Source organism: Festucalex cinctus, chromosome 4 (genome assembly GCF_051991245.1).
Source record: "Festucalex cinctus isolate MCC-2025b chromosome 4, RoL_Fcin_1.0, whole genome shotgun sequence".
Classification (NCBI taxonomy): Eukaryota; Metazoa; Chordata; class Actinopteri; order Syngnathiformes; family Syngnathidae; genus Festucalex; species Festucalex cinctus.
This window is the reverse complement of record NC_135414.1, coordinates 31215416-31230647: the sequence shown is the minus strand read 5'-3', so window position 1 is coordinate 31230647 and position 15232 is coordinate 31215416. Positions and strand designations below refer to the sequence as shown.

At 41.8% G+C, this 15232-nt stretch overlaps 1 protein-coding gene and 1 long non-coding RNA gene across 9 annotated transcripts in view; one reads left to right on the top strand and one right to left on the bottom strand.

The window, feature by feature from the left end:
• LOC144018121 (uncharacterized) overlaps positions 1–950 on the bottom strand; it is an 85316-nt gene extending 84366 nt beyond the window's left edge. The window contains exon 1 of the long non-coding RNA XR_013283346.1: positions 619–950. This is a non-coding gene — a long non-coding RNA (uncharacterized LOC144018121). The remainder of the gene's footprint in view (positions 1–618) is intronic.
• Positions 707–15232, top strand: part of tshz3b (teashirt zinc finger homeobox 3b) — a 53942-nt gene continuing 39416 nt past the window's right edge. For 2 of the 8 annotated variants that reach the window (XM_077520271.1, XM_077520270.1), the window contains exons 1-3: positions 999–1054; positions 3416–3507; positions 10478–10601. Coding sequence is in view for 3 of the 8 variants with exons in the window: in XM_077520268.1 (XP_077376394.1) it covers positions 957–1054; positions 3416–3507 (190 nt within the window). In the remaining 5 variants the exon portion in view is untranslated. Of the gene's footprint in view, positions 1055–3415; positions 3508–10477; positions 10602–15232 lie in introns of those variants that run through there. The other 6 variants (XM_077520276.1, XM_077520275.1, XM_077520269.1 and 3 more) reach the window with 5 other exon arrangements.

Here is a 15232-nt window from a genome sequence, read left to right as displayed (position 1 = left end):
AAGAGTTACTCCCGTTACTGTTCACATGGTCGTTGTGCTCAAATGGAAAACCGCTTTGAAAAGTGTGAGCATGGACAATGTCAATATGCAAATTTTGGAGAAAAAGAAAAATCGTTGCTACGTTGATATGTTTGTTTGCCATAGTTTTTGTAAATTGAGCTGAACGAAAATGGACATGAATCATCAACAAGAAAGAAAAAAGAAAGAAAAAGAAAGAACGAAAAAGAAAGAAAGAAAGAAAGAAAGAAAGAAAGAAAGAAAGAAAGAAAGAAAGAAAGAAAGAAAGAAAGAAAATGTAAATAATGAAAAACTTGTTGAAACAATATCAATACAACGTAAAGGAATACCACTAATTCATATCGTGATGCACTTTCAGCTTTCAAAATAAGATCACAGTAGCATGTTAACACAATTACCACATAACTTAGAGTCGTCATATAAAATGAAATACAATGCACACATATTTATCTTGCAGTTCACATACAACAAAATGGGCAGGACAAATCAAGTCTATTTATTTACAAAGACTGACGCATAGAATATTGGGAACCCATTGCTACATTGCAATAAAAACGATTAAACATGTTTAATTAATACAAACGTATTTTTTTTACTTACTTCCTTCTCTTCAATTGCTTGCTCCACCTTTTGTGTGCTTCTGCTGTTTATCCAATCACAATATATCGCCATTTTTTGAGTTGCCATATAAGGTAAAAAGAAGACCTTACTATCCAGTTTCTAGCGGTGCTAGCTGCAAATACATATGGATTAAGTTGTTGTTTTAAAGTCGTCACGTTTAAATAATAACGACAAATCGACGAAGAAAGTTTTAATGGAACATGTAGACCACCACCGTATCGCCCGCTTGAGTGAAATGGACATTTTCGACCCAAAACCGATTGAAAGTACCCTGAATACACGTCAGTTAGCGTTAGCATCAGTTAGCTTCGGTGGCCATGGAAACAGACTTGATGTTGGAACTGAGAAGCATGGAGAGACTCGAACACATAATGGTTGGAATAATAGATGTTTCCACTGCCAGTTGTCAGCTTGGGTGAGTTTTATTTCCATTTTATGTTGTTGTTTAGCTAACGTTCTGCTGGAATTGTTGTGTTATTGTTTCAATAAGACACTTTATGTTGATGTCATTTATGGCGATTGTATGATATACTCGCACACTTTTGGTGTTTTATGTTTCTGTTATTTAGACTAATAAGAGGTAGGCTTAGCGTATTGAGACAATTCCATTTTATTTTCATAATTCACAACAGCCATTACCTGTAGGCACTTCACATAAAAAAAAAAGAAGGAAAAACTCCTTCTACGGAAGAAACCACAAAATGGAACCAGTGTGGGGCCACTTGGGTTGAGATCGGTTGATAAAGTTAAGAGGAGGCATAGGACGATTATTGGTGCCGATAGTTGGCCTTTTTGATGCATATCGGCATCTGTCTTTTTGAAAAATATGCTGTCCGATAACTGATCATCTTAAACTAGGGTTAATCTGAGGGAATTATTTGTGTTTTTTCTTTTTGTTTTATTCTTCAAATGCTTGGTTAACTTTCTAAGAGATGCTGCTAAACCTGGAAACAGTTTTCTAGTTTGAATTGTCACAAGAGCAAAACATGAGTGTCAAAGTCACTGCAGGTCTGCTCGTCATTTTCTCTACTCAGGATTGCTAAAGATCTTAAAAGCTCCTTTTTTTTCTGGTGAAAGAAGAGATTCTGGTCTCTTTTTTTTTTTTTTTTTTTTTTTTTTGGGAGAATCAGTGCTTATTTTTGTCACAGAACACAATATTGTGTATATATAGGTCCAGAGCCTTTAGGAACTCTGGATGGAGCTTATCCACTGAGGAGCATCTTTGATACATTTGTCTACTGTATCTATTTTTATTTTGAAATATAGAAAAATCCCAGCTAATGATGCCTTCAACCTTCAAGATAATGAGATGTAAAGGGACAACAAAGGCCTTCCAAACAATAGCAGATATCACTGAAGCTTTAAAAAAAAAAAATCCATCTCCATCCCACCTTGTCATGAAAATCAGGCTTAATTTGCACAAGTTCACGTTGCCCCGCCGGTGCCTCGTCAGACAAAACACGGCAGTCGATACGCGTCTTGCAATATGAGGGTGAATAATTGTAGTAATTAATGACCTGTGGGCAAGCAGCAGCTCCATCGCCGCCGACCTCGGAGGGGGCTCATCGCGCTGCCGCCGATGCTTTCTGCTATTGGAAGCATCATTCACGAAAAGATTCCGTCGCTACCTGCTGGCCCTCGTGAATTCTTAAAACACACCACACACGCGCACCTGTCCAAAGTGTCTGTACTGACCTTTACCTCACCCCTCGGCGCCGTCATCTTGCCGTGTCGGACAAAGACGGGGGGGGAAAAAAACATTTGCAAAAACATCTGTTTGTTGCCTATATGCGTGTGTGTGCGTGTGTTAAAGATAGTTTCTTCTTTTGTCTTATCCGCCGTAATTGAAAAATAATTCAGGCGGCGTCGGGAGGAATCAATAAAGAATTAATGAAAGGAGAAGGCGGCGTCATTAAAGGCAATAAAGAGGGAGATGCTATGATGAAGATGGCATCGCACACACACTCATGACAATTCAAGTGTGTGTATGTGTGTCTGTAGGCCTTTAAATCCCACTTTTATTGTTTACAATCTGATTATAAGCAAATATGTGCATGTATTCGCAATTGTTTTTGCTCTCCGGTGTCAAAATTGTGATATGCGTCATAGTAGCAAAGAGAGAGAGAGGGAGAGAGCGAGAGAAAAAAAAAAAAATACTTGGATTTGGATCGCCTCAGATCGGAATCAAGGCGTCTTCCAAATGTGGATGCAAATTTACCATATCGGATTTCTGTCCGTGCAAGTGCGGCGTAAAGCCACAGTGTGTCCATGCCAGATTGGTGACATCTACACAATCGCAGCTGCACAAACTACGCCGAGCAACATTGAATAACAATCCGTTGTCATTCTAAGCTCCAATGAAAGCATGGAGAATTTTGAGACTATTTAAGCACCATGTTGAGCACAATCTGATTGAAAACAACTGATTGAAATTTTCAACTGATTGAAAACAAGCTGATTTCCCCCAAATTCTACACAGATTTGTGAATAACGATGAAACTTAGCTATACTCTAATACTAATTGCTGCAAAACGGTAACAGATAGAAATATACTTTTTTTTTTCTGATGAAAGAAGAGAATCTAATCTTTCTTTTTGTAGGTTTCATGATTTTATACGGAACACAATATTCTGTGGGCCTTGCAAAATCAGTCAAATTCTAGTAAAACAGCCGGGAGTGAAGGGGATTGCTTCTGTGAAAATGGCTGCCAGTGAATGAGTTAATGTATACAACACTGAAAACAACATTCTGGGCTTCTTCTTGCTTCTTGCCACAGTATGGAGCCTCCACGCAACGTAATGTTCAAGTGTCCATTTTTGGTTCATAGAATGACGGGGGTCGGCCGAGTACCAGGAAGCCGAGTTGTCGGTGAGTACTTATAAGTACTTACTTGTTCCTGCAGTCTGTCTGAAAAAAAGTGTCATTGATACATGCCGACTCATGTAGAATTTGTGCAACAATCAATCTACTTCTGTAGTAATGTTTGAATTTGTTGCTTCCCAGGTTGAAAACAGGTGGATTTTACAAGTACTACTTGTGTAAAACACTCATAGGTCTTTGTCTCTTTTTTTTTTCTTTTTTTTTTCTCATTTTATATCCACTGCGACGGTAGTCTGATAGCTAAACTGTCGAGGACTTAATAACAGGAATCTATTGGAGCTCATATTCACTCTGCCATAAAGCTGCCAGAGGAGACAATAGCGGCTGAGGTTAATGGGCGACCAGGCCAGCGAGATGATTATTGATTAGCTAAAGGTTGAGCTAATCATTAGGCTTCATCCATTTTTACGCACTCCTCACCGTGACCTTTACCACTCGGCCCGGATTTCTCCATACGACGATTTGATCACCTTCCTCGCCTAGTCGGGGGTGGAGGAAGGGAAGGGGGAGGGGGGAGGTGGTCATGATGTAAAACAAGATGGGGAATGCCAGTGTAATGGACACAGTGACATCAAACCTTTGAGCTAGTTTCGGAAATGTTACGAATAATAGTACATTTGTATGCATACGCAGACCTACCAATACCGACTGAGTGACTAAATGATCCAACTAGGGGTGTTAAAAAAAATCGATTCGGCAATATATCTCGATACTACATCACGCAATTCTCGAATAGACTCAATAGGCGGCTGAATCGATTTTTAAACTTCCATTTTTAATGGAAAAATATTCAACAAAACGTCTTACTTCGGGTTAGGATTCACACCTTCAGCATGGAAGACTGTTATATGAACGGAACATTAAGCCTTAATATTTTATTTTAATGCTGTTCAAACATGAAACAGATTACAACCTGTATAAAACTGAAGTTTAAGATATATAAATAATACATTTTCATACAAATCTTACACTCTACAAGTTTACTGATTAGTATTTTCTAAATTTAAATGAAAACAATCGACTTGTAAATTCGTATCGGGATTAATCGGTATCGAATCGAATCGTGACCTGTGAATCGTGATACGAATCGAATCGTCAGGTACTAGGCAATTCACACCCCTAGATCCAACTAAGTCAATGCTTGGAAGGCTTCCTGACAGACCCACCGACTAACCAACCAACCAACCAACCAACCAACCAACCAACCAACCATGTGACAAAATAATTGCACAAACACGCAACTGGCCAATTAACCAGCTGTCTGACCGACTTACTGTCTGATTGGCTGACTATTCAACCTCTGCCAAAATTAAGAACTGAATAACTCATTGACTGACTGATTGACTGCCCAACTAAAACTGAGAGATTAACTAATTGCAAGACCAACCAACTAACTGACTGACTGGCAGACCGATTGACTGTCTAAATAACTACCCAACTAACACCCTGAGTGACAGGCTGACTGGCTAACAAACCAACCAAATTAACTGATAAACTAAGTTCAACAACCATACAATCAACTGACTTACTGACCTACTAACTGACTACCAACTAACTGACTACCTAACGAACTGTCCATCATACCCACTTGTTAGTGACACGCTGACTGACGCACTTACTGCAATGCTAAGACTGGTTGACTAACCAACCAAACTAACCGATAAACTAACTGCAAGACAAAGTGACGGATCGACTTAATGACTGACTGATTGACTGAACGACTACGCAACGCTTTCACTCAAAGGTAGACTGACGAAGCGACTAACCAACCAAATGATAAACTAAATGCAATAACAGTCATCCAGTCAACCGACTGACTAATTGACTATCCAACTAACTCACTGATCCACAGACAGACTGACCTACGAACCAATCAACCTTGTGTGGCAGTTATGAACTATAAAACAGAGTTTATAAAAGGTTTTTATGGTGGCTTTTTCTGGAAGTAGCTATTCTGTTTTGACATATTTGTGTGAAAAGTGCCCATAACCACAATCATAACATCAATATAGGAAAGGTAAAGTTTATGTACAGTGTAATAGTCTTCCATGCGAGCATCGCATGCGTGGCCGTGTGTGCGCGCCGCGAGAGTGAAAGCAGTCAAAATGTGAAACATCCGCTCTGAGGAAAACCTTGACATGGTGACAAGGAAATGGCTCGCGTCTAACAGCTCTATTTATTGAATCCCGCCGAATGTTCCTGGCAGCGACCGGCCCTTTAAGCAAACCCAGACGGGACGCACATCTGCGCCCAATCACACGCCTCTGATCCCCTCGCCGTTTCCATTTTGTTTGCCGGGGGCCGGCGCTGGGAGACGCCATGTTTATTTGAAGTAACGCTCACTACCGAATGGCCGCATGTTGCGCGCTGGGACCAGCTCTCCGGGGAGAACAACAACTTTTCGAATAATAGACCGACCAGAACCTTCAAAGTCCAGCATAAGTCCTTCTTGGTTGACTTCCAAGTCACAAATGTTCCCGTAGGAAATAATGGAAGTAGAAATAAACAGTTCCATTGTCATAAAAAAAAACGATTTCATGTAGGCTACGGGCAATATTTAAAGTTACATTTTAACATTCTTAACTGTCTTACAAAAGGTAAGGTAGGTGGCTAGGTACTAAAGTCTAATGAAATACTGTAGGGCACAGGTCTCAAACTCCAGTCCTCGAGGGCCGCAGTCCTGCATGTTTTAGAGGTTTCTCTCCTCAAACACAGCCGAATCATATCATGAGGATCATGATCAGGTTCCTGCAGAGCTTGAGGAGTGAAACCTCTAAAACATGTCCAATAAGACAATTTGATAAGTATTTCGATATATTTGAAAGTGGGACGATTCGATTAGATTCGATGCACTAGCATCTTTCAAATCATAACAAATTTTCCAATTTAAATCTTCTTTTGTTACAATCCAAGTAGCAACCTATTTATACACAGCACTGAGGCAACTCCATTAGGATACTACATTATATACCGTAGTCGCAACTTAGTACAAATTGCGTAACCAAATTGCAGAACCATAAGGATTACACATCATTCCAGAAGAGAATGAGAATGGTTAAAACAGTTGATGCTAACACGTCAAAAGAAACTTAATTGAAAATGAATTATACTTCATGCCTTTATTGTTGTGTACAATTTCTAATGAAAACGGAGATATTTCTAACATTCTAAAGAGTTGGTATGCTAACATGAATTGTAGTAAAGAGTTGCCTGTCAAGTAGAAAAATGTCAACAAAACTGATTGGCGCCTTGCACTACGGTATCACCGATGATGTCACACCATGATGTCATTCTAACACGTCACCCTTCCAAACCGACGACTTTGAACTCCACATAGTGTACAATATGGATTGTTGAACTCATCCCCCGTCACTTCTCAGCCGACTAAATCAATTCCGGCGAGCGGCCACCGCAAACAGAAAAACGCCACCCCAACTCCCCCCCCCCCCCCCCCCCACCCCCGACAACGTCTCCCCTCCTGTCTTTTCTCCCCAACTCCGCCTTTCATTTAAATATTTCATCCCGTTGTCTTGAGGCTTGAGCGGCTTTTGCCAAGTGTCACAGGGGGGGAGGCTGACACCCACCACAACCGAACACCCGCAACCCCCCCGCCCCACGCCAAAGTAGAGCACGGAAGACATGATGGCGTCTGAGGCGTCAGGTGGCCATGATGAGAAGTGAAAAGGTGGAGAAGACACGGGAGTGATGATAACTAATGTACTTCCTGTGTACTTTCTCCTCGCCTCCTGTCAAGCTCGCCCGCCGCCACACCCGCTCGACGTCAAAACTCACCCCCCCCCTCGAGTTTATGGCACACAAATGATGCGTGCGTGGCTCTTGACAAGTGTGCGAATTTGAACATGTACATTTAAGAGACAAACTGATGGCCGATGTGCCTTTTGTTGGTTGCTACATTGTGGGGCCCATACAAGCGTCTTTTTCCAGCTTTCACTCCCTTTGTGGGGACCGGTTTGAAATTGTGGGGACATTTTAATGGTCCCCACAAGTTCAGACCTCTTTTTGAGGGGCAAGACTTGGTTTTAGAGTTTAGGTGTGAATTGGGTTTTGGTTGAGGTTAGGGTAAGGAACGGGGGTAGGCAATCGTTTTTGATAGTTGAGTTTATGGAAAGGGTTAGGGAAAGGCATTATTTCAATGAGAAGTCTCCACGATGATACAAACGTGTGAGAGAGTAAGTTTGTGTGAGATGATCGTTAGGACACAAGTGTGAAACAAGCACTTGGCGGTGAGTGACGTGTGCGCCCTCAAATGCGAGCATGCGGTTTGTGATGGCGTTTCGGCCAAAACGCAAGCGTGCAAATCTTGGGCGGAAACAAGAACAAGCGGACCGGGCCGGGCCGAGATTCTTACAATATGTTGTCCCCACGTTGACGTTCTGTCGTGATTTGGAACACGGCGGCAAAAAAAAAACACACCACGGAAGAAAAGTCCTCAAAGACACGGTTTGGCTTTTAACGCGTCGTCTTGTCAGGTGGCTTCCCCCTCCGCCCGTGTCGCGTCGAGCGCAGGTCGTCACGGTAACCCGTCGTGTTGGGAGACGGCGAAGGTGTGACAGCGTAACGCGGCGTGAACTCGTTGTCATGTTTTGGGGAACCTTTTTAGAACTTGAGTTAGTGTTCAGTTACGATTGCGCAACATCATCGTGTCAACTGGATGCCCTTTGTTTTTAAATGATAACAATTGGAATGCTAATGCTAAGCTGTAAATACCTATTGATAATTTGATATGAGTTTATGAATATTCAATTCAGATGCAAGTTACGTCTGAAAGTTACTGTCTGCTCGACTAGTTAGTGTTAGACGACGTGCTGTCATTCTTATTTCACATTTGGGAGGAGATAAATAACTGGAAGGTGATCGAAGGGAGGAGAAAAAAGTGAAAGGGAGGAAATATTGATTTCCTGTTTGGCCTCATTTAATGTGAAATTGCATCATTCATCACTTTCACAAAACCAATAGTTACTCTTTGGGAAGTATTGAGGAAAAAAAAAAGAAGACACATTCCGTACTTTACAGTAGATTCAACTTTAATAGTGTTTAGTTGGGGAAACTTGAATCATTTTTAGTACAAACACAAAATCCTCATTTCAAACGAACTCGTGATTCAATCCATAATGCTGGCTTGAGGTAACGTGAAACCCTAATTTTGAATCCCTCACTTAAAATTAAAACCTTTTCAAATGTTTGATTCAACGTTTACAAGAAAACCTTACTTTGCCTTGAAACCTTGATTTCAAACCCAGACTTGAAACGCTAAACCTGGCTTGAAAACCTTAATTCGAAACCTTTGACGTGGTGTGAAGTCATCATTTCAAACACTAAGCCTGTTTTGACATCCTGATTTTAAAACTATCCAATTCTTCAAATCCTTTTTGGAAACCTTGACATTTGTGTGAAACCCTAACGCCCAATTCACATTGGCTACGGAACGGACACGGTGCGTTTTCACAGCATACCTGGAGTTTCATGCACACGTTTTCTGGCTTCAAATTAAGCATGAACCCTTACTTAAAGGCCTTAGCCTTGCTTGATTAAGCCTCTGCTAGAAACCCTCATTTTGTCTTAAAACCCCTTATTTCAAACCCCTTCTTGAAACCCTAAATGTGACTTATCCTTACTTGAAACTTTAATTTGAAGCCCTTTTTAAAAACCCTGGGTCTGTTTTGAAACCCTAACCTTGTTTTGGTACCCTAAACCTGACTTTGAAGCACTCACACACTTTTTGTTCCGCTTGCCAGCCTGCTTACTGAACCGCCCTGCGTTTGTTTGACCTTTCAACTCTGAGCTCCCCCCCCTCAGGAGAAAAGCGCGGCGATACATACACACACACGCGCGTACACACCCCAACACACACTTATCGGTCCTTTCAGTGAGTGGATTTCGCCTGGCGGGTGCCTAGTGGTCATCCCTAAGAACAGATATAAGGATGTATCCTATCCTCAATCCCTACCGACACGCACACACACACACACAGCTTAACACATCCTCATCCTCTCTGGGGGAAGAGTGACACTTGAGAGGGAAAAGCCTCGGCAAACATCCCTCTAAACCTGCGATGCGTCGTCATGGCGATGCGCCGGCCAGCGTCCGTCACGCCGCTCCCTGTTTTCACGGCCGTCACTCAGCGCCCCGAAATCCCGCCGGTCGGCCGACGTGCTCCGCCCGGTAGTCCCGCGCGGTGATTTGCAGTGGCGAGTGCCATATGTGCTCTTTTTGCGCCCGAGCTCGCATCTTGTCGTGGCCCCTGAAGATTGAAACCCTAATTTGACAGCTGAACTCTATCCTTAACCCGTGTTTGACGAAACCCGTTGCCCATTTCTTTGTCTATAAGTGACCAGGCCGAAGTCAAGTGAGAAATTATTCTCGCTCAGCCAGGAGTCAAATGAGGACGAGTGCCTGTAGAAAATGGATATGATGGATATCAGCATGGAAAACAACCATACATCAAGCGTCCGTATCCGTGTCATGTAGTAGGTATGGAAGCACCTCAAGTTGTGGGCGTAATCAGCCTCGCTCGAGGACCAAAACGTCGGACGTGGCTTTGTGAATAAAATCTGCGGCGTAATTAATATGACAGACGCATGACGGCGTGGCGCCCGACCGGCTCGCCGTTCGGTTCTAACAAGCGGACTCCTAACGAAACTAATCTCCAGTCACACAAGTGCAATATTCATTCACTTGAACTTTTTTTTTTTTTTTGATGACTCGAGCAAACGTCGCGTCTGCGGACATTTTATAGACTCCACCTGACTTGCTCGTTAGCGCGTCACGTGACTCCTCAGAAAATGTCCTTTCCAGCAACACCGCAACAAATGCCTGAGAAAATGCTACCTTTCTTTCTTCTTTTTTTTTTTTTTTTTTTTTTTTTTTTTTGTGAGGTGTGTGTGTGTTCCTGTTTAAAGAAGTACTTCTTCCTCCCCCCGGGGGGGCTCTTGTCCAGGTGGTCCCCGATCCCGACTGCCGAGACCCTCGCGGACCCCCACCCAGGAGAACAGCGTAGCCAATGTGTAACACTAATGGAGAGTATAGCGACTTGCAGGTCCGCCTTAATGGCTCCAGCACATGTGAGTTTTGGATCGCAGCGCTCTCATGAACGTCACTGGACACGCTATACTGTATGCGCGTGCGTGAGCGCGTGCGTGACAGAGAGTGGTGGACATGTTTTATCTTTAGCTTTTTTGGCATCATTCTTGACATCACACCTTTTATCAAGGGGGCAGCTCTTTGTGTATGTGTGTGCTTTTGTCCACTTGAGAGAAATGGGAGGGGAGAGGGAGAGAAAGAGAGAGAGAGAGAGAGAATTTGAGTCTGCACACTGTAGGTGTGAAAGTGTGCGAGAGAGAAAGTGGATTTGTGTGTGCGAGAGTTTTGGGTACGTGTGTTAGTAAGGGAAAGGAAGAGAGCGAGAGTAACGTGCTTGTACTTTTGTAGTGTTGAGAGAGAGCAAGAGTTTGTGTGAGAAATTTTTGTGTATGAGAGGGAGTTGGTGGAAGAGAAATGAGAGAGCTTTTGAGAAAGAAAGAAAGAGAGAGAGACTGTTAGTGTGTGTGAGACGTGTGCGTGCATGTGTGTCTGTGTACGTTACAACACATAGGCCGAAATGTTCTTGTCTTTATATACAGTACATATAAAAAGTCTACACACCCCTGTCAAGAAAAAAAATATTTTCCACCATTAACGTGACCTATAACCTGTACAATGCAATATTTATTGACATATTTTATATTTTCAAGACAAAATTAAAAAATAAAAATAAACAAGTGAGTTAATGTGATTGCACAAGTGTGCACACCCTCTTCTGGCTGTGTTGAGAATGAACCAATGACATTCGAACTCTTGTTAAAGTAGGCACCTGCCAACACTGCTGAACCCCGAATCACATTCGGATGTTCTAGTAGGCTTTCCCTGCGCTTGTGTGGCACCACGCTTGATCAAGGGGACGTGTTTGTTGTTGTCGTTCCATCTTGTTTTGTTTGTGGGAAACATTTTGCCTGCTCCAAACAGGAAGCGTGTAAACGTTCTTGTCTTTCTATCATTGTGCGCCATCATCCTTGACATCCCGCGTTTCATCGGGTGGACGTTTTGTCTGGGTAATTTTGGCCGCTCTCACACAAGGAAAATGTTAGGATGCTTGTTTGTTTGTGTGCCAGGGAGACATCAATGTTTGCCAGTCCAACAAACCTTTTCAGTACTTCAGTGATCTCATCTCCTCTTTTCTGTGTGTGTGTGTGTGTGCGTGTACACGAACACGCGTCTACATGGCTGAGTGATGTATCCTTTTTTTATTCGTTTTTTTTTTTTCTCACGCTGTAAATGTTTCGTTTCTTCCTCGTTTGCATTACAGATGTTTGCGTCTCTGTCCTGTGTGTGCGTGCGTGCGGTAAACAGGGCGCTTTGCTGTGTGCAAGCAGGAATTTCCCCCAGCAGTCGCCATCAGTAATAGTGGCTGTAATGAGCTGCAGCTGTCAGCATGTTTCCGCACACACACACACACACACACACACACACATGAACATAAAACACACGGCAAGGCATAAAACACATGCGCGCACACGCATGCGAGTACGCCGGCGAAGGAGGAAGTAGTGAGTCACTCAGCGGCGCGCCGTCACACTTTGCGCTGTGAAAACACCGAGCGACTCGTCGTCACACTGGCAAGAGAAGATTGGTTGTTTTAATATGACAAACTAATAAGAGCAGTTTGTTCATTAAAAAAAAAAAAAAAACAGGGTCTGATTAGCATTTTGAATTATGACTTTTCAGACAGTTGGGGTTAACCGTAAGATCTTAATATGTTGCTTAAGAACTAAAGGCAACAATATGTCCCCACTAAACGCTATACTCTGATGAATATTGTATATGTGGAATACGAATGAAAAATCCATTTATTTTCATTTTGCCATTTTCGACTTCTACTGCCCTCTGCTGTCAACTAGGGATGTAACGATACTGGCGATATCGCGATTTTAAATCTGCAGCGATATATCACTGTCGTCATGTCACGATATTCAAAGCAGCACATCTGTCAAAAAATAAATAAAAAATCAGGTTGATTTCCATTTGTACAGTTCTAGCACCCTCTGGTGGCTAGTTTTTGTTTTAGTATAGTTTAATTTTCACAAGGCACGTTTTGGCCCTTCTATGTTTAAAATTCAAGATAATGGTCAGATGAAGAGGAACATGATATGATTGTGAACATAGTCAATATGAGTAGGAAATTAATGTGTGTTGGCCTCTATATATATTGTGTTGTTTGGATATCGTTACATCCCTACTGTCAACGGAAATTGACGTCAGACTGCCTTCGGGCTCGGATTGCCAACATCACACCCGTTTTTTGTTTTTTTTCCCCGTTTGGTCTCGTGACTTTCCGAGCCAATCTTCCTTCAAGTGTTTTTATAGCGCCACCTGTTGCCTCGGCATGCACTTGTCAGCCTGCAAATTTGTTTTCATGTGGAAAGATATTTTTGGAAAAACTATTTGGGTGCGCTGTGAGTTTTTTTTTTTCTCTCTTTTTTTCGGGTAGGGAGAAATTGCGAGGACGCCGGCTGGATGTCAAATGGTCGTCTTGATACGTTTGGATCCTTCAAAGTTGTGCTTTACTGTGATTCTCCAAAATGCCGCCCGACGCCACAATTAGAGTTTCGTGTTGTGTTGAAACGCAAGTCAAAGCAAGGCCATTATTTAACGTTTCCACTGACAGCAGGCAACTTTTCCGTCGAGATATACAAAAACAAACACAAAAAAAAAACATATTGAGAAGATGCAGGCATTTGGACAAATGAGTGATGTTCATTTTTCTTTTTCTTTTTTAATAGACTTCCAGACAGTAACATACATTTAGAAAGCCAGTTTGAATCCTGTTTAACTTTAGATAACATGAATGTACAGTGAAATTTACAGTGCAACTTTAAAGTGAGTTCCCACGGGAAATAATCAGTCAATAAAATGTAAAAAAAAATAAAAAAAATCATAATTCACATTTTGACATATATGACGTAATTGTCCTAACTTTAAAGGGATACTTGACTCATTGAGACATTTTCAGCAGTAAAAAGTTCATATTTTGTCAATAATTAACGTGTTAACTTCATTATTTTACATGAACAATTAATACCTTTAAAAAAAAATTCTACTTGCTGATGATGACATCACCTATAATGACCAATCATGGCTCAGTTTGCTGACCAAACCCAGAAAACAGGTGAGCCGTGATTGGCCGTTACCTACTTCCTCAACATAGGTGATGTCATCATCAGTCGACAGTAAGTAGAAAAATTACTTTTTAAAGGTGTTAATTGTAGGTGAAAAATAACACGTTAACACGTTAATTATCGAGAAAACATGAACTTTTTACTGCTGAAAATTGTTCAATTGAGTCAAGTTTCCCTTTTACATATCCCACCACCACGGGATAATAACTCGGGATTATTTTTTGAAAAATCCAATAATCAGGCTTTTTTGCCGACTTTGATGACTGACTTGAACACATCCGCAGGATAATCATCATCATCATCATCGTCATCATCTTATAAAGACATCCGACAATCTAGCTTTTGCTGATTTGGATCAAAAGGAAGAAAAGTGCTCAAATTTGGCCCGATTGTCGGCGTAACATCATAAATAGTGGACAACTTTCTGACGGTTTTCCCAACATATTGAGGAGAAAAAGTCTCAATGCACCACAGGATTATCACTTAGGATCATTTTTAGTGATGTTTGATAATCGCGCCTTTATGGACTTTCAAAAGAGAAGGAAAATGCTCAAATTAGAGCGGATGTGTATAACCATCTTTAGAATTAAAACCAACCAAATGATGCTCATTAGTTCCTCCGTGCTGAGCCGCCACCGATTCCCCCCGATTCGGTTCTTCCCTCACCCCGCTAATAACGCCGGTCATAAAAGCGAGTGGTCGCCCAGCTGAGGCGCCGTTTTCGGGTCGAGGCCGCCGCTGACCTCTGCCAATTGTTATCTGCCTTCACTCTAACTTTGTAGATCGCACTTTAATTTTGAGGCGCCGCGCACGGGACAGTGATGAATCGGCTGCATCAAGGAGGGCTTAAATTACCCCGGTTCCCTGGTGGATACACTGACCCACCGCAACAACACTGCGGGTGTGTGCGCGGTGACCTAGTAATAGCAGACGGAGAAAGAAACGGGGCTGGTCAGCACTTGCCCTCGCGACCCCCGCCTGCGCCGCAGCCCGACCCGGCAGGAGGCAGTGAGGACGCGGCATCCATTTTGTCTTCTTGGGACTTTTTTTTTTTCCTCTCCCTCCTTGTTTCCTCCTTTTATACACTTTTTTTTTCAGCCTCTTCTTTCAGGATCCAGCTGTTTTAGTAGGTAGACATTCCTGATTTACTCACTATATGGGAAAAAAATGTTAATCAAATATTCAATGCAAATATATTTAAAAAGTTCAATACAACTGAATTGTAGTTCGGCAGAGATTTTTTTTTTCAGGTACCACTAGAGGGAGCTAGTGCAGCACTATGTAGGTAAATATTGTGCAAAAGTAACTCGTAAAAAAAAAATATATATATATATATATGTATACCTGTAGAAAAAAAAAAAGTCTAAATTTGTATCTGTAAAAGTCATGATTTGTACCTGTAAAAAAAAAAAAAAATTGGACCTGTAAAAAAAGAAATTGGAACTGTAAAAAAAAAAAAAAAGTTGGACCTGGAAAAAAAT